At 42.9% G+C, this 27,100-nt stretch overlaps 4 protein-coding genes across 4 annotated transcripts; 2 read left to right on the forward strand and 2 right to left on the reverse strand.

Moving 5' to 3' along the window:
* Positions 1-288: 288 nt before the first annotated feature.
* scarf1 (scavenger receptor class F, member 1) lies at positions 289-6,773 on the forward strand. Its single transcript, XM_041045918.1, has 11 exons — positions 289-522; positions 783-844; positions 976-1,077; positions 1,502-2,042; positions 2,444-2,662; positions 3,416-3,544; positions 3,910-4,016; positions 4,111-4,219; positions 4,476-4,600; positions 5,035-5,172; positions 5,323-6,773. Exons 1-11 carry the CDS (start codon positions 422-424, stop codon positions 6,456-6,458), a joined length of 2,769 nt encoding a protein of 922 aa, XP_040901852.1. The 5' UTR covers positions 289-421; the 3' UTR covers positions 6,459-6,773.
* Positions 6,748-11,849, reverse strand: vtna (vitronectin a). The gene is made up of 8 exons (XM_041045920.1): positions 11,754-11,849; positions 11,116-11,235; positions 10,578-11,024; positions 10,242-10,381; positions 10,002-10,158; positions 9,726-9,878; positions 9,132-9,632; positions 6,748-7,929 (listed from the first exon to the last, which is right to left on the reverse strand). Exons 1-8 carry the CDS (start codon positions 11,809-11,811, stop codon positions 7,808-7,810), a joined length of 1,698 nt encoding a protein of 565 aa, XP_040901854.1. The 5' UTR covers positions 11,812-11,849; the 3' UTR covers positions 6,748-7,807.
* A 631-nt stretch (positions 11,850-12,480) lies between these two features.
* On the forward strand, positions 12,481-16,873 carry sarm1 (sterile alpha and TIR motif containing 1). Its single transcript, XM_041045919.1, has 8 exons — positions 12,481-13,666; positions 13,997-14,615; positions 14,713-14,925; positions 15,030-15,121; positions 15,205-15,531; positions 15,703-15,892; positions 16,175-16,296; positions 16,511-16,873. The coding sequence occupies exons 1-8, from the start codon at positions 13,203-13,205 to the stop codon at positions 16,620-16,622; spliced, it is 2,139 nt and encodes a 712-aa protein (XP_040901853.1). The 5' UTR covers positions 12,481-13,202; the 3' UTR covers positions 16,623-16,873.
* Positions 16,874-17,865: 992 nt separating this feature from the next.
* Positions 17,866-23,346, reverse strand: slc46a1 (solute carrier family 46 member 1). Its single transcript, XM_041045922.1, has 6 exons — positions 22,826-23,346; positions 21,669-22,060; positions 21,087-21,565; positions 20,164-20,247; positions 19,751-19,907; positions 17,866-19,610 (listed from the first exon to the last, which is right to left on the reverse strand). The coding sequence occupies exons 1-6, from the start codon at positions 23,141-23,143 to the stop codon at positions 19,556-19,558; spliced, it is 1,485 nt and encodes a 494-aa protein (XP_040901856.1). The 5' UTR covers positions 23,144-23,346; the 3' UTR covers positions 17,866-19,555.
* Between the last annotated feature and the right edge of the window lie 3,754 nt (positions 23,347-27,100).

The following is a 27,100-nucleotide window of genomic DNA, read 5'->3' on the forward strand; positions in this document are numbered from 1 at the left end:
AGCCTTTCTTCATCATCTCCTGGAAGACTGTTAACAACAGATTCTGGGAAAAAAGTAAACATCAGGGGTGTGTGTATGTGTGCCCTGCAAGTGTGTGCGGCGGGGTTTGTGTGTTAGTGTTCAACCATCTTTAAAAAGCTCTGTGTCTGGCTGAATAGAAGGAAGTGGCTCTGACTTCCCCAGGAAATGGGAAGAGGAAACCCGGGGGCTTCGACCTCTGGCTGCACTGGAGCTATAAGACAACTCATGGGAGAAAAAGAGAGAGAGAGAGAAGGAAGGAGAAGGAGGGAAGGGTGGAGGGTAGACAGAGAGATAGTGCCTCTCATTGTGCTCCCCTCTTGTGAGGAAAGTAAGGAACAGATTGGACATTAAGACAGAAAGATATTAGGCCCCAGGTTTTTGGTTTTGGACCGGTGTGGAGATGAAGTTTCTCTTCAGAGCTCTGAGTGCTCTGCTCTGCTGCTCGCTGTCCTCCTCACACACACTGGATCCAGCTGGGAAGAATGTCTGCCGCGATGTCAGGTACTCTTAAACTTCACCTTCACTCATACCGTTGTCTTTTCACTTTTTGGTTAAGCGATTACAACAGGAACTATTTACAGAAGCTCGTGACCAAAACACTTTGACCTTCCTGGGCCACTTGGGGAAAAAAATCTGGATATTATTGCTGTTTCTGTGACAAGTCTTTGTGCCATGAGGGTGTAGTTCCACCTTCTTTTCTGTGTTTTACTTGCTAAGTTTCATATTTGTCAGGCTGATTTGATTATTTTCTGAATATTCAGGGACCCCTCCACCCTTGTCTGTTGCACTGGATGGCGTCAAAAGGAAAAAGAGTGCACTATACGTGAGTTTAACTCTTCTAATGGACAGCACTGTGTAGAAATTGTGCTGCCTCCATGTTGGCTTTGTTTTCCTCATTTCACATTCACTGGTGTGTATGTGTGTGTGTGTGTGTGTGTGTGTGTGTGTGTGTAGCTGTGTGTGAGGGCAAGCAGGCCTGCCTAAAGGATGAGATCTGTGTGTATCCTGGAGTGTGTCGCTGTCCACCTGGCTTCTTTGGAGCTCAATGCAAAACACGTGAGTGACAATAAACAACTGAAGCTGTAATTGACACACAAATTACACTAAATATTACAGTTTTTTATATAAAAGAGACTGTTTAGGATCTGGTAAGCTGGTAAATATTATCAGCTTAATGTACTCATTAAGTATGAGAGATAAAAGAACTTGCACTGGGGGCTGGCTCCTCCAAATTGTCACAAGGTAAATCTGAGAGTTTGTGGCATGATTAATGAGAGAGGAGAGGAGAGGAGAAAAACCAAGTTCTGTTTTCAGTTTTCAGATTGAATACACTCAAGTAAAGTACAAGTGGCTCAAAATCTTACTGAACATGAGCAAATATATTTATGTAAATGTGTTTAGTTAGATTCCAGTGGTTACACATCATTTTGTATAGTATTAGTGTTGTATGTATGTTATGTGTTTGTTTGGTTGTTATCAGGCTGTCCTCCTGAGTTCTGGGCTTCAGACTGTCGTCAGATGTGTCAGTGCCACCCACATGGCCGGTGTCACCCCGTCACTGGTGAATGCACCTGTAACCCCAACCGCTGGGGTCCGCTGTGCCAGTACACGTGCAAATGCGCCCGCCATGGCCACTGCCACCCCGTCCACGGAAACTGCACCTGCGATGAAGGCTGGTGGACGCCAACCTGCTCCAAACCGTGCCAGTGCGTCAGCGGGGGCTCTGTGGGCCCCAGCTGCAACCAGCTGACAGGCCGCTGTCAGTGCCAAAGAGGACACTGGGCACTGAAATGCTCCATCACTTGCAACTGCTTTCTGTCGCAGTGTAATCAGCGGACTGGTGTGTGTGAATGTGAGGCAGGCTGGTGGGGACCCAGTTGTGAGTGGAAATGTAACTGTGACCTCACACACAGCAGCTGTGACCCAGTTACTGGGCAGTGCCGGTGCCACCCGGGGTACCAGGGTGTCTTCTGTAACCAGCCTTGTCAATCTGGGAAGTATGGCAGTGGGTGTAAAATGAGGTAGGTGTGTGTGTGGAGGTAAAAGGTAGATATACACTCACCGGTCACTCTTTTAGGTACACCTTACTAGTACTGGGTTGGACCGCCCTTTTGCCTGAATGTGGCCATTCTCCTCTGACCTCTGGAAACTGTTGCTCACTGGATGGTTTCTTTTTTTCGGATCATTCTCTGTAAACACTATTCTCTGATGACACCTTCAGCAGATCATCTTAACCATGTCATGGAGTTGCTGCCATGTGATTGGCTGATGAGATATTTGTGTTAACGAGCAGTTGAACAGGTGTACCTAATAAAGTAGGTGGTGAGTCTGTTTACACCTGTGTGGTTCCAGTGCTGTGATTGGAGGGCAGCACTGATGATAAACTCTGTGTGGCTCTCTTGAATTCATCCCCTGTCCTTAGTTGTGGTCACTGTAAAGACAACCAGCTCTGCTCTGCCACTGACGGCGCCTGTGCCCCCTGCGAACCCGGCTGGAACGGTACACAATGCAAACAGCAGTGCCTGTCTGGTTATTATGGCGACGGTTGTCGGGAAAAGTGTCCACGTTGCCGGAACAATGAACCCTGTGACCCAAAAACCGGGAAATGTCGCTGGTGTGACCCTGGATGGACTGGACCCAGGTGTGCATATATGTGTGCGTATGTGAGCATGTTTGGCCATATTGTACCTAAGTTACACTGGAGGTTATATGATAAATACTGAATTTTTAGTGTTTTGACCAACAAACACTGGTAATTCTTTATTTATTTGCAGGTCCTGTATTTTCAAGCTAATTCTTCTGGAAACTTTTGGCGTATTTTTCTAAAAATTTAACCTAATGATTATATGTCATCTATTTCCAAGAAAGGCCAACGCAGGGAGTTGGAGAAAGTGTTAATTGCAACATTTATTAAGTACCTGCTCCTTATAAATACCAGCTATGTTTTAGGAAACCACAAGGAAAGTTTCAAAGAAAGTTTCAAGGAAATTAGCTGGAAAATACACAACCCATTAAATATGGTGTTACCCAAACAAATTCAATATTACTTTACATGTTGATTTTTGAATATTCAATGAATGGAAATAGTTGACCTGACCTTAAAGCTTAAAGTTGGCGGAATCATGAAATTAATGCAGTTTGTAATCAATATGCTATTGTACATAGAAAACCAGTGGTATGATCCTTGCAGTTTTTGGTCAAAGTTTGTGAGCACATTTTTATGGACCATGAAAATGAGGGCGAGTGTGTCATGTGACAAAGATGCGTGTAATGTCTTTAGGTCCTTAAATGAACGGGGCAATATCTACAAAAGAGGGCAAATCAGTTCAGGCTTTGGGTTAGAGATCAGTGTCCTCATTATTTGTGTCCTTGGTCGTTGCTCCCTGTCGCCCAGGTGTGAGGAGGCCTGCTCCAACAGGACGTTTGGCGATGGCTGCCGCTCCCTGTGCAGCCCTTGTTTCCATGGCAATTGCCATCACGTGACAGGAAGATGTATCTGTCAGCCAGGCTTTCAGGGAGAGAGGTAAGCTGGCTGGTAGAGTTAGAAATTAAAGCAATGTTTCTGGTCCATAAAATCAAACCCAGAAGACAGAGAGGAAACAACCATGAAAAATTTAATGTGAACAAGGGGGGCGTTTGCAAACCAAGACAGAAGTATAATTTAAGCAAATAAAACATTATAGTTGGCAGTATCGTAATTTTTAAGTATATGAAATTTGAGGTTTGCTGGTTAAAACATGCAGAACCTCCTTTATGATCCCTTTAATTTTCTCTCCTATGAGGCTAAAATTCTAAACTAGATGCGGTTTTCATGCACAGGTATTTTTTTTGTTTGTTTTAGTTTGTTGTGTAATGCAGTATAATTACGTGATTTTCTGTTTTTTCCAGCTGTAACAGCAGCTGCCCCGCCCTGCAGTTTGGCCTCAACTGTTCCTCTGTCTGCGACTGCGGTGAGGGGGTCGGCTGCCACTTAGTCACTGGAGCCTGCCCCAACAGTACGTCCATCCATCCATCAGGCATGGATTAGTGTATAAAACTAAAGGGCATCACATGTTTTTTTATGTGTTTATGTGTATGTGTGTGTATCAGGTAGAAGTGCTGTACTAGCAGGCGTGCTGGTGCCTTTGCTCCTGTTGCTGTTGGCTGTGATCTGCTGCTGTTTGTGTTGTGGAGGAGCCCCTGTTGATGGCAAAGACAGGTCTGTACCTCGCTTACCAATGACAAAGATGCAGGCTCCAACATGTTGTGAACTTTAATTTCTTTATGTCTGTTGATTATTATCATTCTAAAATCCCTCTAAGAAATTTGAATAAACTTACATTAACGAGACATTTCAGGTGACCTTCAATCTCTGAGGTTTTTATTAGTGTGGATCAACTGTAGAGTCGACATAAATTCAGTTGAGGTACTGTGCTATAGTGTGAAACTCACCATATAAACCTTCTTTCTTGTAGGGCGGCTGTGGCTGATGGAGGCTTGTCCGTTCGGACGAAATATCACGTCTACAGCGTCCTGGCAAACATCAGTGCTGCCCTCCCCTGTATCTCTAATTGGTCCTCTAGTCTGCCTCGTGTCACCGGTCAGTCTGGCTACACCAGTAATTATAGTGTGATACAGTTAAACAGCTTAATTCAAAAGTTGCACACAGATGCAAGGACAGCACAGCGCAGGACAGACCATGTTGTAAATCACTATGATCTACTCGTGACAAGTGTGTTCCTGCAGGGAAAGTGAATACAGTTATTGTTCAGTGTGTCTATGTTGTGCTTCATGTTGGCTACACACAAGTACTTTTCAGCCTTCACTTTCTGTGGAAGAGTGAGTGCACGAATTATGAACTGTAATAATTACCTAACTTGCTGAAGGGTAAAGTTCAGTCACTTTGCTTAACCAGTCACTTACTGTACAGTAACTGTTCATCACTAGCTCACTTCTTTTTAAGGGCTGCAGCCCTTAGTTATTGGGGAAAAAAAAGCACAAGTCCTAATCTGGTTTCATGCCACGCACACACAGTGTCTCACCATGACCCAGAGCTGACCTTCAACCACAGCTTCATTGAGCCTCCTTCCTCCGGCTGGGTGACAGAGGGGTCGTCCTTCGACAGTGACGAAGAGGAGGGAGAAGCTCTTTACTGTGTCCCTCCAAGAGAAGGTACGAGCAGGGATGCTTTTCACCAAGCTTTACATTGCCCTCTTTTGGTGGTGAGCAGAACGTCCACGGCAAACTTGCCTTTTAATTTTTGCTTTAAACTTAGTGTTTATGTGCTGCGCTGTTGTCGTCTATCTCTGTCCTCTTTGACAGACATCCCAGCAGTGGCAGGCGGTGAGTTCCAGGAGATGAGCTCAAAGTGTAACATGTTCTTAGACCCATCAGGCTTCAGCAGTGAGGACATCAACTCACCCTTCAACATACCTCGCACCTCCAGCATTGCCAAGTCCAAGCGGCCGTCTGTCTCTTTTGCAGAGGGCACCCGCTTCAGCCCCAAGGAAAGGCGCGGCTCTGCTCAGGACCCTGGTGCTCTTCCTCGCAACAAACCCAAATCCAGCTGGGGGATTTTGATGCTCTCTGCCCTCCAAAGTCAAGGGGGTTCAGCTAGAACTGGTGATGAGGATGCAGCTGAGTGTGAGGAGAGGGAAGACGATGTGGATGTGCAAGCGACAGACAAGCAGGAGTCAAACTGTGAGGCAGGGGACCAGGAAGTAGAAAGACCCCCATCCAGAGCCACCTTGCAGGTCCCCGGGCTGTCTGGAAGAAGACGGACTATGTCCAACGCAGCTGCTCATAAAGGCACCCAGCTGCCAACATCTGGCTCTGATTCTCAGGTGGGGGCCTCAAATAAGGTCACCACAGTGTATGTAACGGTAGGTAAGGCAGGTAGACCCATATCGGAGACAAACTCCGAAGGTCCAGTTCAGGCCATGCTGCGAAGACTCGGCAGCCTCCAGAGACAAAGAGAGCAGGAGTCTGGTAAGACTGTCAAGTCCAAGGGAGGTGAACAGATTACCAAACCACCCAGGAAGAAGCTTGGAGCTCGGGCGAGTGTGTGGGAGCAGGGAGGGCCCACTGGAGGGGAGGGTGGCATATGTAAACCAGTGAGGAGGAAGCACGCCTCCCACAACTCCTCTGACACAGTGGGCGCTAATGACACTCCACCATCAGAGAGCGGCACTTCGAGGCGCCCGCTGTCGTCCATTTTGAAGAGCGTGCCAGAGGTGGCTTCAGCTGACTCAAGATCAGACTCGAGGGCTGAGGGAGACCCGAGGGCCGAGGGAAACACGAGGCAGGACTCCAGCACGGGACAAACTGAGAGTCACTACCTGACCGTGGGACCAGCAGGAGACGCTGCAAGTCTCACAGAGGTCATTGCCAATAAAGGAGTGGTGGTCAGTGTGAATGATGAGCCCTGCTATGAAAACGTCATGATTAACCATTCGTAACCTCTGACTAACCACGTCATCAGCAGGTCTGATCTTAATACAGATGCATATTTATTTTCCTGAGCTCATCACTGTTACAGGCACAAACTCAGTGACCATGAAATCTTGAATTATGGTGTTATTGTTAACAGTTATATAGAAATGTAGTTCACATATTGATGTTTATGCAGCATGTGTGATCACAAAACTACACAATCCCTTAGCCCAAACTCTAAGGAAGTACTGTAATATCTGGGCCTTTGTTTGCTTCTTGAATAAGAAAGGATAAACAAACATGAAGACTGGAAAGTGGAGAATATTAATTTTAATGGAAAGGCAAGCACTTACTGTGTAAACCAGTATATGTACGACACAAATATCATTACAGCTGTGATGAACGTCTCCGATCACAGTATGACAAACTGTGTGGTTAATTCCAGTGAATATGGTTTAAGCATGTGTTCCTGTTTTACTGATGTTTTATTAGTCACAGATGAAAACACAAGTAAGAACGGACTGTAACACGGTGAATATGCCAACAAATGTGACTCACTCTGAATCAGCACCCAGTACATCCTGAGTACATGTGTCTAAAGCCACTGAAAACTGAACTGAGTTTTTCTGTCAGTGTATTATAGTATTAAATTTTGCTCTGGTGTACCAATCAGCAGATGTCAGAAACTGAAATAGTAAAAATATTTTCACATCTGCAACCTACTGTCAAAGTGAGCCCACCTGTCCCTACAGTCCGACCTCTGACATGACAGTCACACAATGCTGCTGTTGTGTAAAAACACATGACTACAATTTAGGAATTTTTCTTACTTCTATCATCTCATGAGTGTTTAATATTTCTATATCACTGTGTATATATTCATAATTAATAATGGGAAAATAAATTCTGTGTATACGTGATTTAGAAAACAGGTCTGTGTTGGTCTTTGAATGGATGCAAAATAACAAACTCCTCAATTATTATGCACTGGAAACTAGTAAGTGCCAGGCTATGAATTTATAAAACATGAAGCCTTATAAATGGTGAAGATACATGTTTTTTTTTTATTAAAACACAGCCCACAGTTGACTACAGCTGTTTTTAATAAAGTAGGTCAACTGATATTAAGAACAGATATGATAACTCTGCGGGGTTCAGAAGATCAACCAGCTGAACTTTGGCCATGACAAGCCGTGTGTGGACTGGCGCCGATCTCCAATATTTGCATAAGTTTCTGAGCAGCTAGTTATGTGTTACACTGAACATGTTTGACACAACCTTCCACAGTCGACACTGCCTGGCTGACTGAAAACGAATCACGTTATACACAAATTTAGTACAAACGATCGTATTAAAATACCTAAAATATATGAAACTACTTCTTCTCTGCCCCAGTGGTGTCTGAGCAGCCGAGCCAGTACTTGGCAATGGGTCTGGGATATGGAGGCATGGCAGGGTCAACTCTCTTGGTCCTGAGGTCCACTCTGTAGTATTTATCTAGAAAACACATAAAAAAAGAGAAAAAAAGAGTCATTCATTTTTGTCTTCAGTCACAACTGTTATTCTGAAGTTAAAGTATTAATTTTTTTGTATCGGAACAGCTCCTGGTTGTGTTGGGAAAGTGCTCAAACTTAGTCTAAGTTAGCGTTTATCAAAACACTCATTTATTAATCAGTTCAGTTGTGAGTGCAAAAAGGGAACTGCAGGTATTTTGAGCATCTCTTTCTTTCTCATGTGGACTAACACACAGCATGTGAAACTAGTTATAATAAGCCTTGTGTGGTGGGACACAGCCGGGGAAAGTTTGATAAAATTACTGAGTTCCTGTCCCCTCTGCCAGCTGCTGTCTGCATCTGTAACTCAGCTCACAGAGGTTTTCTTTCATCAGTCCTGTCTGAAAAAGCTGAGACATGTTCTTGGGGTTAAATGGGTCCCCTCTCTTGTTTTGACCACCTCGCCCTTTGAACATACACACAGATAACGCAGTGATTATTTTGTGACCATTCAACCGCTACATATGTACATTTATTTACTTTTTACCTCTTAAAAGTTTTTTGGTCATAACTGCAGTAGTTTGTGCATGAGAGATTTTGTGTGTGTGTGTGTGACTTAATCAGAAAGACGGTATTTTTTATTTTATTTTGGAGGGACAGGAGAAAGCATTAGGTATTGAGGAAGAGTGTGGTGGTAGCAGCGCCACGAGACAATGATGTACAGTTTTTCTTTGGTATCATTCTTTCATGGATCGTCTCTGTTGTTTTATTTGATGTACTTCTGTACGGCCTCTGTGTATTCTTTGCACCTCTGACCAAATGAAGATCCTCCTTTGACTAATAAAGTTAGATTGGATTTGATTTGATTTCAGGTCCCATGAGCCTTTGATAGTGCACCAATATAAAATGTGAGGCTTTGCTGCTGTTCTCAGTTTTGTGTCATTGTAAATGAAACATCTTTAGGTTTTGGACTTTGATAAACTGATTGATCAGTAGAAGGTATAACTGTTTGAGCAGCCCTTATTGTTATTTCAATATTTCAATTGTTTTTTGTACACTTTTGTGCACATGTAGTGTTGACTCCAGTTTGACTGTGGTCCTGTGGTCTAAAGATTAAGTGAATAAATATTGTGTTAAATGGCTTTGTCTGACATTTCCCAACCTGAATCACTCTGTTAACGAGTCCGCCCCTCCCCACTGTGTTACCTCCTTTGAAGAAGTAGACGCTCTGAATGGGCACGCTCCTCGGTGGCTCCCAGTACGACCTGTCATCCCTGGAGTCATAGTTGCCTCTGTTGTTCTGGCCGTATCGATCTCTCCTTCTGTTCTGGTCCCAGTCTTGATCCCACCGTCTGTCCCAGTCTCGTCCGAGCCTCTCCTCCATTTCCATCCTCCTCTCTGCCAACCTCAGACCCATCTCCATGCCTCTTTCAGCAAACTCCTGACCCATGTTCATCCCCCTCTCAGCCATGGAGCCCCAGAAGGGTGAACGGCTCTGCCTCCTCCGACCCCACTGCTGCCCGTACTGCTGGTTCCACTGCTGGCCTTGCTGTTGACCCCACTGCTGGTCAAGGTCATAGTAGTTGCGACGTGGCATTGACCTCCAGGAAGGGACATAGATTCTGCCCGCCATGGCAGCATCCACTGGAGACTTGAGGCCCTTCCAGTCTTTGTTAATGAAGTGGTGTTTGTCATGATGCTGAGGCACTAAAGAAGGTCAGAAAAACATTAAGATGTAGATTTGACAACACCTGCCTCCACTCCAAACCAGCACAAAAGACTAGTGACAGCACAACTCACAGTCAGAGAGGAGCTCGCTGAAAAAACTTTCATAGTTGTTGTAGTATACGTCAGTGTAGCGCCTGAACAGTGTGGACGGGGACCTCTCAGACATGGCGATACACTCCTCATGAGACGGCTGGTGCAAAAACTCATACATGTAATACTGATCCCCTGGAGACACCAACAACATGCCAAAGTCACTTTATGTTATAGTATTTTCCACAATATCAAATGTTCAATATACAAAATATTTCATAGAAATAAATGGACTGATTGTGTAATATCTGACTGCACCTTTGAAAAAATAGACTCTCTCTTTTCCATGGTGACCAGGGGCAGGGAGAGCAAAAGCTGCATCCACATGATCAGGAATTTTATCAAAGCCCACGCTGATATCTCGAGGGTAGTCCTCATCCAGTACACCATTATCAAACCTCCAGTACTTGTTTCCCTGTAGAAAGTTTTGATTCAGTTAAACAGCAGTGATCTGACATACTGTTAACTGGGGAAGTTAATACCCCATTAATACCCCACCTTGAAGATGTACGTCTTCCCTTGACAGTTGACACGGGTGAAAGCAGCATCCACTGGCCCGTCGATGCCCCACACGTCCTTGATGAGCTTTGGATAACCAGGAAGGACCGACTTCTGGTCCAGTTCAAAAAAATACTCCCCTAGAAAACACACAAGCTCATAACCATGTTCTCCCAAAACAGAAAGATCATATACTATACATATACTATCATAATTCCTCTACAGCGAAAGGAAAATGTACACATCCGCATCCCTAAGAAACCCCAAGTTTTGCTATTTATCAAATGTCATATTACTTTATTTGAATATTAGAGGGCTACATTGCCAGTCACTCACCTCTGAAGGCATATATGGAGCCATTTTTTAGCTGCATAAAAGAGTCAAAAGGCCTCCCACTGCAGACCTCAGCGTCTGGGTCGGGGGCTTCAGTGGTGGCTGTTGTGACGGGAGCCGTGGTCGTCTCAGCTGCTGTATTGATCTCAGGGGGTTCAGTTGTGGATGGGACCATGTGTGTAGGGGGGACTGTCTGTGAAATGGGTGTCGTCTGTCTAACAGGGACTCTCTGAAATATGGTGTCCATCGGTCGCTGGGGTTTGGCCATTTCCAGTGTGGTTTCTGGGTGTTGCTGTGATCTGTGACCAAAGTCTGAGACAGGCCGCTGCGTGGGCTGCAGCTGATGGCCGACTGTGGTGAAAGACTGTGCTGAAGGTGGAGGGGAGGGAGTGGTGTCTTCAAGCAGCTCATCATCATCATCCTCTGCAAACACAAACGTGTCTCCACGAGCTGAAGGGGGATAAAAGTGATATCAGCGACCATCCTTTGCTGCACCATTTTGGCCGATGACTTTAAACAAATGGGCAGAGAGGTTCCTTACTCGTCATGCCACAGGTGGTCTCAAAGTCAGAGCAGCAGCTCTTGTAATACTTGCACATCGAGTCACACTGGCAGCTCCTCTGTGAGTCAAAGCCATTCTCACAGCGACCCATACAGGACTCTTGAGGTGACAGTTAAAGAAAATGGATTGTCTCTATTGCTTTATTTGATGTTTTTTTTTACACAGTTTCTTCTGTGATTTATTTTTCTGACCTGATGAACTTCCCATGTTGGATAATAAAGTTAAATTGGATTTGATTTGATTACAGCTCATGTGATATGTTGTTCTTTGCCTATTAATAGTATTTTTTCCTCTCTGTGTAGTTTATGCCTGCTTATCATATCCTGTATCAATACTTGAAATTTAGGCTTTAAGAATTAACTGATTAATTATTTTTTTTAAAAATTATTAAATTTACTCATACAGAATATAATTGTTAGTAGCAGTCCTAATTCTTATAAATATGTCATGTCAAATATATCAAGACACAGTATATTTGAGACAGAAACACTGGCTGTAACGTAATAACTCTACACTGCAGGATGAACAGTCAACAATTAGCTACACTCCTTCGTTTTCTGTCTACAATAACTACATGAACTTTATAACAGATTAAAAAAACAAAATGTTGTACTTACCCTCTGCAGCAAAAGCCTCAGCGAGCAGAGCGAGCAGCAGGACGGCCTGCAGCCTCATGTTGCCTCTGCTGTGTGAGAGGACAGAATGAGAAAGTAATGATGGACCGTGTGCTCCCAATCATTGGAAACATGTGTCAGTCACCCCACTTCCTTGTTTACTCTAACCTTATTTGCAAAGCTCTGTCTTACTCGAGCAAATAAACAGAGACACAGAAAGAAAGGGATCGATAGGAAACAAAAGTTTGAGCCGTGTGATCATCTGTTGATCTCTGACTCTTTTATTCAGCATGTTTTTTTAGCTACTATAATACTACATCTTAATCTTTAAATCAAAATCCCCCACAAGACTGAAGCAGTAGTTTTAGCACAAATAATCTATTTTACTTGAACATAACATTGCAGTGATCCTTCACCAAAAGCCTGATATTCATGAAATGTCATCAAATGTCTCTGTGCTAGAAAACTCATAAGTGAGTTTCTAGTCACCATATAAGTCTTCATATCATTTATTTAAACTCCCTCGATAAATTAGTGATATATGCTTCCATTCTTCACACATACACAGCACAATGTAAGAAACAGAAGGTGAAGCTCAGAGGTTTTTCTCTCCAGCTCCTCCAGCAGGGGGCGGGCGGTGTTGAGCGTGGTGATGAGCACGCTCTGACCGGCTGTGTGATGCAGGCAGGCGGGAGGAGGAGGGAGGAGGACCAGGGAGGGGGGGGTTGCTTCTTTTCTTGTACATCGCCGGCAGTATTCGGAGCAGGTGGGCGGTGCAGACCCCTGAAGATCCAGTCTGAAGCCAGCCTGCGGTTACTAACCTGAAGATACGATAGGTCAGGTGGTGCTATCGAGGCGGTGACACATTTTGTATTTTATTTTTGGTTTTTACCGGAAACAAGCTACAGGCACAGATAAAGACCGTATGCGATGAACAGGCCTTCTTTGTCTGCAAAGCCTCTGTGAATGCAAAAGAAGGAACAGACAACAATAGTTTATTTCTTCATTACAATATTTCTTTATTTTTTTTTTTCTTTTTCTTCGGAAAACAAGTAGGATTTACTTCCTGGCCTTTCAGTCTGAGACCCTTTGTGCTCAGATTTAGCCCCTTGAAGGACACTACTTACATACAGACTGGTATTAAGTCCGTTACTGAGACACAACAGCGGCTGTGGACTATGCGTAAACATCCTCTGAGCAGCTCAGGATCTGCTGATGAGTCTGCATGGACTTACTGCCGGGGATGACATCCAGAGAGAGGTGATGCAATCTGGTGAAAGCTGTCACTTTTGATTTGCAGCTGAGGCCTCGCTCGACGCATCTGCGGTAGTAGGCTGTGTTTACATGACAACGGACAGGATACGACTGAAAGGACTGGGAACAAACACATCACAGCACTGAAGGCCAGTACTCATCCACATACGCTGGTCACGCCGGTTTATTTGCCGGTAGATGCTCTTTACTCTGACGCTCTTCCTGTGGAGGCTCCACCGACGTTTCTCCATCATGTTCAGCTCAGACAGACTCACGGTCCCGGATTATGTCAGCCGGCTGCAGAGAGGGAGGAGCGGGTCCGGCTCCGACCCCAGAGCAGTCTCCCCGGGCATCAACGCCGACGTCCAGGCGAGTTTGGACACCTCACTCCCCGCCCTGCGCTCCGCCATCAGGAGGCTGAAGTCAGGCAAGGAAAGCGCTGATTCAGACGAGATCCGCAGAGCCATCGCGGAGATCTTTCAGCTGGTGGAGGAGGCCTGGATCCTGCCCACTGTGGGCCGTCAGGTGGCCGAGGAGATCTGCAAAAGGATCCGGCTGGATGGAGGCCTGGAGTTGCTGCTTCAACTCCAGCAGACACCTGCTGTGGAGATCACCTATGAGTCTGCAAAACTACTGGAGCAGATACTGATCTCAGAGAACAGGTACAGTATGTACAAAGGGTGGACAAAATAACGTGAACACTTGAACAGTGTAATGCTACAGCAGCCTTCAATGAAAGTTAGATCAAAGTTACCTTTTGGAAGATACTGTTGCTCAGTTTATGCTGGGACTGAGTCAGACAGGTGTTTTGTTTGTACAGGAATATTCAAAACAACTTGAATGCACTTTATAAAATAATGCAGTGCAATACACACACACACACACAGACATTTTTTCTTGTTTTGTTCTGTCTTTATCTTTTTCCTATCTTTTCAGGAATTACTGTCTCTCTGAGTCAAGTTTAGTCCTCATATTTACATTTCTGTTGACAGAGACTATGTGGCTCGTATGGGTCTGGGGGTCATCCTCAACCTGACTCGACAGCAGGAAGACGCCCAGCTCGCTCGCAGTGTCTCTGGGATCCTGGAGCACATGTTCAAACACACCGAGGAGACGTCCGTCCACCTCATCTCTAACGGTGCCCTGGATGCCCTCCTCTTCTGGTGCCGGGGTACAGATCCCACTGTGCTGCGGCACTGCGCTGTGGCCCTAGCTAACTGTGCCATGTACGGGGGCCACCGCTGTCAGAGGTGGATGATCGAGAAACAGGCAGCTGAGTGGCTTTTCCCACTGGCTTTTTCCAAAGAGGATGAACTTATTCGCTTCCATGCATGCCTGGCTGTGACTGTGTTAGCTGCAAACAAAGAAATTGAGAAGGAGGTGGTGAAATCTGGGACCTTGGAGCTGGTGGAGCCGTTCATTGCATCTTTGGATCCAGATGACTTTGCTCGCAGTTTACTGGACAGTGCGGACTGCATGCAGGGGAAGACAGCATCCGATCTGCAGCACCTCTTACCATTGCTGGATGGCACAAGACTGGAGGGAAAGTGCATTGCAGCCTTTTACTTTTGTGTTGAGACCAGTATCAAGTCTCGTCAGCGCAACACTAAGGTGCAGTTACTGTCCACTTTCCACAGAGTTAAATATTTTTAGATAATAGTGTGTGGTAGCTTTGTTGTGACTGAACCTGAATTTGTCCTGTTTGAAGATATTTCAAGAGATCGGAGCGGTGCAGAGCCTAAAAAGAATCGTCATGTACTCCAGTAATGGTACAGCCTGTGTCCTCGCTAAGCGGGCGCTGAACATGATGGGAGAGGAAGTGCCAAAACGTATCCTGTCATGTGTTCCCAACTGGAAAACCTGTGAGGTGCAGACATGGCTGCAGCAGATTGGATTCAGTGCTTATTGTGACCGTTTCCTGGTGGGTAAAACATCAAAGAGTTCTACTTCGGGACATACATTCTTCACAGTTGAATAGTTGGTCTCTCAGCGATGTGACTGACATATTTCTGTCTTATTAAACAGGAGCTTCAGGTGGACGGAGACCTCCTGCTGAACATCACAGACCAGGATCTGAGCAGTGATCTGGGCATGACTGCAGGCCTCACCCGAAAAAGGCAAGTACTAAAAACCTTTGAACACAAGGATCTGAGCAAAAGCAAAACCCTGTTTCATTTGCCGTTCCAATTCAACTCTCCAGGTTTCTGAGAGATCTGCGCGTGTTGAAAACATACGCCAACTACGCCACATGTGACCCAAACAACATGGCCGACTGGTTAGTTGAAGTGGACCCTCGTTTTAGACAGTACACCTACGGTCTGGTCCAGTCAGGCGTGGATCGCAACAACGTCCAGCACCTGACCGATCAGCAGCTCCAGCACGACTGCTACGTAGACAACGGAGTCCACAGAGCCAAGATACTGTCTGCTAGCCGCAGACCTTTAAAACCATGCCTCACAGATGCCCAGCCTCCAGGGCCCGACGTGTTCATAAGCTACCGTCGGACAACTGGCTCCCAACTGGCCAGGTAAGAACTGAAACAGGATTAGAGGAAGAGGTGATCCAGGAGCGGAAAATGTGTTAATTTAAAGCCAGAAATGGAAGAAACAGAAGTTGAATGTATAAGCGTAAGGGAAATCTTTATTCATCCTTTTGTAAAAGTTTTTCACCTTTTCTTTTCTTTCTGCCCTGACCCAAGCCTTCTGAAGGTCCACCTGCAGGTTCGAGGATACAGCGTCTTCATAGACGTGGAGAAGCTGGAGGCCGGCAAATTTGAGGACAAACTGATTCAGAGCGTACAGCGAGCACGTAACTTCATCCTGGTCCTGTCCGCCAGCGCGCTCGACAAGTGCATGGGTGACAGTGCCATGAAGGACTGGGTGCACAAGGTCAGAGGTTTTCCATTGTCTAAATGTGAGGGCTGAAGTAATGCGTGAGCTGAATTAATAAAATCACAGTTAATTAAAATCAAATATGAATGTGCCAGGTGAGGAAATGTAAAGTAGTCATGTGAAGTTATTGTCACTTTCACTAGCCTTTGTCTTCTGTACAATTTTATTCATCCATCACATACAGACTGTAGAAAACAACACAAGGGGTCAGATGATTTTTAAAAAAATGTTTTTACTGTACGGATGATTCTTGTCATTTAATGACCCTTTATCTTGCAGGAGATAGTCACGGCCTTGGCTTGTAAGAAGAACATAGTCCCTGTCACAGATAATTTCATGTGGCCGGACCCCATGTCTCTGCCAGAGGACATGAGAGCAATTCTCAACTTCAATGGCATCAAGTGAGTGAGTCACTGATATACTCTGCACGGAAACATTATTAATGCCTTAATACTTCAAAGCCTCATATTTCTTTTATGAGTATTTCATCAAAACAAGAGTTCACTTTTTATTGTTTGCGACAAGTGTTGAACAAATGTGTAAAACATCCATTAGAAGAAACTAGTTTACTTGTAATGCACATCACCAAATGCCTCTTACTTTCTTTTGACACAGATGGTCCCATGAATATCAGGAGGCCACAATTGACAAGATCCTTCGCTTTCTGAAAGGACCACAAGACCAAATTGACGGCCCAGACGCCTCCAAAGGACAGAAAAAGAAATAAACTGACATAAACAGAGTTTGAACTCAGCTACAATAACTTTTCATGATGCCAAATTCCACATGGCCTATGGTGAACCGGCCGGCAGCTTCCCCTGCTCTGGCCAAATGCATGTGAAGTGAATTTGAATATGTTTAGATTACATGCTCACATGAAGACCTAATATAAATAGACCCAATATATGGCAAACAGTAAATGAAATAAAAAAAAAAAAAAAGGGAGTTCAGATTGTATATAAATAAACTCTAAGCCTTTAATGTTAGTATCCTCATACTGCTGTATATGTGTAATCAGGTACGGTATATTCTGCCTTCTGTCTCTCAGGAAAATAACTGTGATAGATCAGCCGTCACTGTCACCCAGCAAAACCATCATTACCAATTTCTGAGACATCCACTAATACTGCTGTCTTCCTAAAAATGATAGCCGATCATCTTTTGTTTAACTCATATACTAAATATCCATAGGACCAAAGCAGGTGTTAATGTTTAGGTTGTGGTTGAAGAGAAAAAAATGCTAGCATTGAAACTGAGTTCATGATGAGAGTATCCATGGTGGGCATAATCTAAGCTGGAGGCATTTTGTACAGAAGTAAATGAGCTACATACTGTAAAACATCACCCCTAATTTAAGTAAATACAGATGTAAGGAGTGTAAAGGCAATGAAAAACATGCATATAGTATTAAACAGTTCCATTCTTCTGGAAAGTGGATAAAAAAGTATACATTAATTAACCTACAATGCAAAAATACACTGGTAACTTGATGATTCCATTTGTTTTACAGTGTCTTGTTGACTACCGTCGAAATACAGTGCAATACATTAAACTATGATTTAATACTACTGACTTGCAGTTTTAATCACCATGTTGAATTTGTTGAGTAATTATTTGTCAGCTTTTCTACTGAAATTTCATCCTTGTTCCCTCAGTGTATTTAATAGAAGCAGTATAGTAAGAACAAGGCGAAATCCAGCAATATGATACACTGAAGCTTGTGATAATATAAAAGACCAGCGGCAAATAACTTCTATACTATACCTGCATACATCAAACATTAAAACAAAACCAAAGGATGTGTTGATCACATATTATTCTATAAAATTACAATACTATAGCCTGAATGCTACTGCTGTTCTGCAGGGATTTTATCTGATCTTGCCTTAATATTGTTTGCCTCCAATGTCCACCTCATATCATTTATTAAAAATGCACAGTGTAATTGATCGTCAAACAGGATATTAATTTTTATCATGTCTTTTTTTATTATCTCAGAGTGAAACAAACAGAATTAAGTTTTTTATTTGAATTATGATAAAAAAATAAAATGTGTTGTAATAAAAGTTAACAGTGAAATCCTTTATTTGAGGTTCACTTGATTACACGTGACATATAAACAGATAAAAATGTATTGATCTTTATCACAAACTATCCAAAAGGGTTCAGTTCTAATCCAGTATAAAGTGACTGGAACTTATTAATATCACAGAAGTTATTGTGATAAAGAATGAACAGTTTTATTGATCAGGTCACACAGTTCATCTGAAAAATGGCTGCAACCACATGATCCGACCAAACTGCTGCCCGGTGTCAAAAATAATCTTCATGTAGATCAATTCACAGTAGTTCAGTTAATACTGTGCTTCACTTAACCTCGTAACTTCCCTTTGAGCATTTTAAAAGCTGACTGAGCAGCTCTTGTTCCCTGTATGTGCAACAAGGACATGACCCATGTGTGCATGCTGGCTTTGGGCCTGTGCTCTGGGACTATCCAGTGTTGCTTGCGGTGGTAGTGGTGGATTGGAGTGGGACTCTTTGGGGACTTTGGACTGTGCTATCTGCTTTATGGAAAAAGGAGGGAGGGAGGGACGAGGGTCAAGGTGTAACTCAGTAATCCTTGGTTGCTGCTACAGTTTAGCTCTGTCTGCTGTGGATCACTGAGAGCTGGGTTTGGACGCAGATGATCGATCTGCTTACAGGGTACTGACTGTTGGAGGAATTTTACGGGCCACTTCAGGTTTGGGATAACCCTTTAACGCAGCCGACTCTTCACTGAAATTTGCAGGCAGATACTGCACAGTGCTCAGATCTTTTACTTGAGCAAAAGTACCAATACCACCGTGTAGAAATAATCTGTTTCAAGTCAAAGTCCTGAAATCAAAATGTTACTAAAGTAAAAGTACAAAAGTTTGACATCCACTTTGAAAAACCCACTTATTAGTTTCCTTTCTGGGAGTTAGAGAGTTACATACAAACTATGACACCTAACAAACTCAACTAAGTTCAGACCAACAACATTATAATGTTATCAATACGTAACTAGTGTTGGTAAGCAAGGATCAATGTGGTGATCAGTGGTGATCTGTTCAGGAAGGAACAAGAAGCGTGTCACGGATGTCTCACTTTCTGAATTTAGGAACCACAACTGTGTCAGGTGACTTGAAATGCTGCTATGAATAAATGAATCTCTGAAAACACATTGCGCTGCACTTGTTATGTTCTTGAACAACTGAGGACTTGTGTGCTATTGAAGTGAATTAATTAAAACCGGAAATGTAAGGCACCTTCTCATTACGCTGCACTGAAGCTGTATCAAATCACTAAATAAAAGCATGTACAAAGTCTTGTTCATTATATGTGAGTTTTCAGGACCTGCAAACATTTGACAAAACCCCAGTGTCTAGTATCTAATTACGAGGATGAAAGAGGTTTTTCAGAGACATCAGTAAGGAGGCTGATTCTTCACCCTTTGGTCTTGATCGCTTTGGTGTGACTAGATTTGAAGAATCCCTTCGCTGAGCTCCCAAACAAAAGTCGCTCCCAGGATCACGGATGAACACGATGGATGTCTCTGTGTGAGAGCTGTTCACCTCACACACTAACACCAGGATGAACTTTAACTCTGGGACGGGTCCCTGCCCTCTGCATTTCCTCAGGTCAGGATGGTGTGGAGTCTCTGTGGTCTCTCCTCTGTTCTACACATTGCAGGGTCCTACACAGACAAAAAAAACTGAGTATTTTATTATGTTCATTTTTTTCATGGGAATTTGTTGAGCATTTCCTGCTTTTGTAACTAGAATGCACCATTAATAACAAGGAAAAAGACAGTCCGTGAGACAAGAGCAGACTCACCCAATTATTCCAGCGGGGATGATGAGGATGATAGCAGCAAAAAGGAAGGAGAAGCCCTTCATGAAGTGCAGGGTGGCTGGGTAGAGAGAGTTGAAGACACCACTTCCCACCAGAAAGCATAAGCTCTCCACACAGGCAACAGAGGCAAACAGGGCACCTGGAAGAAAACACAAACACAATTATACACACAACCTGCAGGACACAAGCTGTCCGTTGTGAAAAAGGGACACATGCTTCAAATAAACTCAAACAGTTCCATGACAGATCTAAATGTAGCTCAGACTAATTTAAACAATACACAACTCGTTTACACACAATGTAGTGTTTCAAAACAGTCCTCGAATATCTTACATCATCGCACAGCTCGCTGTGTTAAAAAAAACAACTGTATTTGTACATGATCAGTCACCGACCTTGCTCTGATGGGTCCACTAGCTTCGACAGCTTCGACCTGAGCACAGGTGTCGAAGCCATGAAGAGGAAACACAGACCATAACCTGACAACAGAGAAATTAAAACATTTTTACTCTCTAACATCTCTCAAGCAAATTTTATTGCCCAAAATTGCAGCCATATTAAGAGATTATGACTATTGCTAACAGTTTCAATTCTGTTTTTATATTTGTATGCATGCATTTGTTCCCATTCAGTCATGGGATGGGCCGTACATTGTTATGCAACTAATCCTCACTGTGTTGCACACTTAAAGCTTTTGTGGGTAATGTTAATTATTGCCGTGAGCTATGAGCAGAGAAGTTTCTTCACAAAACCTAGAAGGGAGGGGAGAGGAGGATACTTGGGAGTTTTTTTATTGCCTGGTGCTCAAGGTTGCCAACACACTCAGTTTGACAGCTTGTTCAGTCTATCACCTGCTGAGCTGTCTTCATAGCAGCATTTGGCTGGTAAAGTGAGATCATTTTCACCCGTGCACAACAAGAGTGTGCATGTTTCCAAAACCTTCTGGTAGTGTTAGAAAACCACTAACAATGGAGGATAATAAAAATAAAAAGGGCACATTAAATTTCAGTGCAATGTCATTAAATTATTTTGTGTGATCTGCAATTTTCAAAAGGGATAATCCCAGGAAAGGGTTTTAAAACATCATAAATATGTCATGTCATGTCTTCAAAAGACAGAATATGCTTAATATTGCTCATATAAATTAATGATTTTATCACTGGAGTAATTATGGGTTTTAAGTCATCTCACTTGTATTGTCCTGACTTTCTTTTTGTTTATGAATAGGAAACATTTTAAACAGAAAAACATATTTTCAACCACCCACATAATTTAAGACGACATCTGGAGGTCATTAACTCACTCCAGAGCCTCTCACCTGTGAACATGAGTTGGGTGGTGTCAGCTACAGAGAAGACCACCAGCCCGATAATATTGGAGGCCAGACCCACGAGAGCCACCCAGGAGTCCTCCAGGCAGCGCTGCATGATCTTCAGGCCCAGCAGACTGCTCAGGTAGGCCAGATGCTGAGCTGCTGATCCATAGCCAATGAGGGCCGGCCCCCAGCACAGCGGCGAGCTTAGTTCATACAACACGTACAGCTCCCTGCTGCCAAAGTGCACAGCCACCACCAGAAAGAAGCACAGTGTGTAAAGCCACAGCTTGCATCTGTGAAATCTTCCACCACTCTCACTGCTACTGCCCCCTGTTGAGTAGAGTTGCCAGACGGCCTTGTGGTGGCGAATGGTGAGGAGCTTCACACCTGGGTCTGGCAGGACAGACTCACGGACAAACAGGTAAGCGTACAGAGCTGAAGCCAAGCTGGTGGCCAGGACCAGCCAGAATGGGTTGATGTACCTAGATACAGACATAAACATATAAATAGTGTTAAATTTTGGAGCAAAGTGTTCAGTGATACCTCTCTAAATAACGTGAGTGTGCAGCAACACATGTTTCTTACCCTTGTGCCCGCCTCCACTGCCCACCGATAATGCTGGCCATCATCCCTGAAAGACCCAGACAGGCCTCCAGCACTGCCACCCTGAAGGTGCGGGACCTTCTGTCGCTGATATCAGCCACGTATGCAAAGCAGCCTGCCAGGATGGCATTGAAATCACCCGAAAGGCCACTAAGCAGTCTGCCCACCAGAAAGTAGGCCACAGGCAGCTTCAGGTACATCACCACTAAGTAAACCACTGCCTGCAGCGCGAGGCCGAGGTTGGGGAGGATGAGGACCGGCCTGCGACCTGCGAGGTCACTCCACGAGCCCAGGAAAGGCACCACCAACAGGCCTACAGAAAAGCCGCCCAGGCTGATGTACAGGTTCCAGTGGGCCGTTAAGGTTTCCACCTCCTGACAAAAAAAAAAAAAAAAAAAAAGGTAACAGGGTGGAGATGTCATCATTCTCAGGTACACCGTGATGACACATAAGTCAATTTAAGAGATCTGAGACGCCTATTTTTTGCCTACTGAGATGCTGATGTGTCAAAGCACTACTACTGGCTCTAAATTTTAAAAGAATCAGCGTCCCCCTTCAGATTGTGCATGTTCATCATATCCCTGGTGCTTCACTTTTAACTTGTGACTGTTGTTCCTCTTTGTCAAAACCTTTACTGGGTTAAATTCATTGTTAATTTTAATGTCTCAACTCAAAACGAAGTCTAGTCAATTAATCAATAACTGTTTAAACTTTACTGTTCGGTATTTTTTCCAGTAACTGTGAGTTCTTTACTTCACATTTTAGTCAAATATACATGAAACTTGTGAAACCTGAGAAAACTTTAATGATAAAGTAAAAAAAAAAAAAAAGTAAAAAAATAAAACACAAAAAAGGGGCCATTTCACTGCTGTTACCCCCACTCAAATCACATACTAGACGTGTCAAATCTGAACTAAATTAAAAGTAAGACTTTAAAACTATTTAATACTTTATTAAAACTTTTATTATATGTGTGAAAACAGAAAAAGGGGTGATTTTACTGCTTTTCCCCTCCCATAGCGACTATAGCCAGCAGCAGCAGACTGGTTTCACTGGGAGTCATTCATGTTAATATGATATTGAATCTTGTGGGGTTTTTTTTTTATGCATAAGCGTGAACAGACTTTGACTGCCGCTACCTTCTGAAGAGGGTCGGGGGGAACGGACCCGTTGCTGCACTCCGACCTCTTGGAACCGTTGTAGCCGAGGTCCTCGCTGATGCGGTCCCACAGATACTGAGTGGACAGAGGCGCCTGCAGGGCCAGAGAAAACATGGAGAGGAACAACACTGGCTCCACTGAAACCGGCAGCGGGCATGTAAGCGGTGGTCGTCGGGGGCCGGTGGTCCGTACGTCTGCCTCGTCTTTGTGGCCCACTGAGTTCGACATTTGGTCGTCCGCCGACGTGGCGCTCAGGACATCGCCGGGAAGGATGGCTGCGGTGTCGGACTCGTCCATGTCGAACCGGGTTAACGGTAAACATGAACTGTGTTTACGTTTCCAACTTAGTATTCACAGAGTATCCGGACACATGCGAAACATTAACCTGCTCTCCACTCGTTTCTGTAACGATGTAGCCGTGTTGCTAACTAGCTAGTCATGCTAACGCTAGTTTGTTCGCTGGTGTTTCTGTTTGGTTAAAATAAAACGAGCTTCTCGGTAACTTATCCACCAGTTCACCTACACTAAGGAAGCGATACTGGAGCACATTAAAACGTGGACTTAGCAACGCCACCTGGACGAAGAGGTGAACTACACTTCAGTCCATCTGTTTTTGCTAAGACCCATTCTCAGACTCAGACTAGCTTGAAGTGTTGCTACCCTTACACTTCCTGGAAAAAAAGTTGGAATGAAAAGCTAAACATCTAAATTTCTGCACAGTACTGTATATACTTTAATAAGTTTGATTTCCTAACAGTTAGTTCTAATTTCTTTTTCAAAGCCTTTGTACTGTCCTAAACTAGTCCAGTTTCTAGTCATAACACTGGAGTCAGCCTTTTTAAAAACCAGAAAACGACATCTTGAAACACACTACTTCAAAGTTTAATTGATAATAATCATTAAAATGTCAGAGCTTAAAATATATTTTTTAATCTGGACTTTATGACTTGGCACTTGTAAGGCCTTAACTGTGTGCACAAAGTTTATTTTTCTTGGTTAATTGGGTGAGGAAAATGCTGTTTTTGTTGTTGTTCTTTTGTTATATCTGTAGTCTCTGATCAGATCTGGTCAGGCACCCTAGAATAGAATAAAACAGTTAAAAAGTTAATAAATATAATTTCATATTATGCAGTGAAGGACAGGAATGGGAGAGGATGCAGATGAGATGGCTGCAGAAAAGACAACTAGTATCCTAATGTTAATGTGTTAGAGTCAGTTTTGTATGTTTATTATTTAAGTGCTAAACTACCTGACAGTCAACGCTACATCTTTTGAAACCTTCAGTAATTTTCACATACTTTAATAACTCATGATTCTAATGCGGTGTTAAGGAGAAATTGATTTAAAAGCTACTAATTTAAGTAATTTAAAATTGAGGCATATTAGCTGACTACAGCAAAGTAGCTCTATAAGCTGTAAGACATGGTTATTTGTTGTTGATATCTGACATTTAATGAGGTTTAGTCTCGTCCTCTCAGCAGAATTCAGTGACAGTAACTGGAACTGCTAACGTGAACACACCCTTCTACCGTTCAGGTCAATTGGATAGAAATAATTATGGAGCAATGCTGAAAATGAAAGCAGACATTAATTACTTGTGATGCTTGGCAAAGAGTTTTTTGTTGAATGCTAGAGTTCTGGTTTTCATTGAGGCGGTTTCCCTTTGTGCGAACCAGTCCTTCAGTTTGTTACCAAGTTTGTTTTTGACAAATGAAGGATCTTATTTGGAACAGCAACACACAGTTGTCTACTCATCGTAGGCAAAGTACGAATTGCAGTTTCCTTTGCTTGCATGAGAAAGCATTTGAGACATTTAAAATAATGTACATGATATATCCTGTGAAGGATGTACCAGAGAAATAATACGATGCCAACCAAAATTCAGTATTATGTTCATGATTAGGTCCAATGTATGATGATAAACTTCATTTATATAGCACACTTAATACAAATACAAAAAGATAATATGGATGTGTGATGTTTACAGTCAACATTTATATCTTTGTGACAGAGGCACCCACTTTATCCCATCTCTAAGCAGGGTTCATGTCTCACCACCCATAATCCCACCCAAGTAAACACACTCTTGTTTGACTTGGTCACATATACATTTAAAAAAAAAAAAAAAGATAAAAGAAAATGTCTTATTATATCATCTTTGAAAGCACTTTGTAGTATTGTTTTTGTGAGCGCTGTAGAATCTTTTCTCTGGGATTTATGAATTTTCCTTCCTCGAGCAGCAACTGTCAGGGACTTTCACCTTTAGAGTAATTACATGCAAACTCAGGGTTGTCTCAAGTGATAAAACATCAATCAAGACTCTCTCTCCCGTCATACTCTTTTCATCTTTTCACTTTACCCTTATATACACAGTGTGAGGATGATCTGGTTTGTCTACATTTCAGCCACAGTGGGAGGTCTTTCATTGGAATCATTTCATTGTCTCTTATGAGTTACACCCACATGAGTTATGTACAAGGCCTTCTACCATGTTGTCTAATGAAACTTTTTCTTTTTTTTCACAGATTGCCCTTTCCTGCTTCTTTTGTAACACTTAAATAACTTAACACTTTGTCACTTTGTAGTTCCTGTCAGGCATTTTCAGGGGTTATGACTTGGTTTGTTTTGGAGTGAGACATCTTAAGACATACTACTTGATGCAATGTGTCTTGTGTACTGTGAGAATTAGTAATTAAGCCTCATTTAATTTCACCTTAATCTCCCACTACTGCTTTAAGTTCCCAGGAAATAATGCAAATGTCTTTGGCGAGATGTGATGGGCCTTTTGATAATCACCAATTTATTTATCCTTTACACCTGATGCAGACAAAACAGCAGTTACATCTTAAAGTCAAGATCAAAAAGTTTAGTTTTCGTGTAGATCATTGCTCCTGGTTGCTTACCTTATCTACCCCTTCTAAACACATAGAAACACACCGTTTACATGCAGGTCCCACACTAAAGTTAATTTTTAATCTTGTTTTCTGTATACATCGTTATATAAACAGTGACTTCATATTTTACTGTCTTTTACATGGAAGGGTGGTGCCACTAATAATTATTTCTCTCTGACTCTTTCATACTTTGGGTGTCCATCACACCTTGTGGACCATGGCTGGATATTTTACATGGCTGTGGAAGTCTAGAAATTACATTGTGATAGTTCTGACACTTCTTCTGCTTTTACCTCTGCCACTGATCCTCTTGCCCCCGCTAATAACACAAACATGCGTATGTGTGTTTTTCTGTTGTTTTTCTGTTAAGCCACCACTATGATACTTTAAGCCCTCAAATGTTGCTGAACTTGTATAGGTTTGAGTATGTTTTTCTGGTGTCGAGTTGCCTTGTTGTTATGTGAGATGTCGTATAAATTCTCAATCCTTCTCCTAAAACCTTTGGTTAGCTCAATAACTGTCTAAGCACAGCTCACAAAGCCAGTGTGGCTCCAAAATGCAGAACAATGTTCTGTACGTGCAGGATGGCATCGACAAAACTAGTGCAATAATGTTATTGCTATTTTAGTTAAATTAGCTTGATATAGGATGGCAGATATTGTTTGAGTAGACTCGTAAAAAGCTGCACCTCAGCTGGTGTAGAAGTGAGAGCGGGAGAGAGAGTTTGAATGAACAAAACATGAATCTATGGTGAGGAGGATTATTACTACATATATATTATTACATATACTATATTATGTATTGTTTTCCAATACAGAGTTGCATGCAATTTGCTAGGGATGTTGTGTTAATAAAGTCAAAACTGATTATACTTGTTTTTTTTTTAATCAAAGGAAGAATCTATTTCTGCCCTTTCTTGTGTTTTCTGAATTAATTTCCTGAATCCACAAAGCGTATTTGGAAAAAAAAAGAGAGCGATAGTTCCAGCAGTACTGTATTCAAATCTCTAGCCAAATTTTGTGAGACCACTGAAACAAAATGAAAGAGGTAAGCTTTGATAATCGAAAAGGATCAAAGATGTCAGTCTAAAAGTATATTTATTGCTTTACGCTGTAATATGCCCAGGATAGTCCTCTGTCAGTGACCCTTTGTATCATGTAATCTTTGACCACGATCAGTTGAAAAGTTGGGCTCGTTCAGTCCCACTGAATCAAATATCACAGACCACAATCTCAGTCCTTTTCAGCTTGTCACAGTTTCTATCAATTTGAGCCTTTCAGGTTTCTTTAATTGTTCATTCGCAGGACAAAATGTTTTCTCCTTGTTCTTTTCAGTCAAACTACAGATATTTTGTGTTCAC

This window comes from Toxotes jaculatrix, chromosome 9 (assembly GCF_017976425.1).
Source record: "Toxotes jaculatrix isolate fToxJac2 chromosome 9, fToxJac2.pri, whole genome shotgun sequence".
In the NCBI taxonomy this organism is placed as follows: Eukaryota; Metazoa; Chordata; class Actinopteri; family Toxotidae; genus Toxotes; species Toxotes jaculatrix.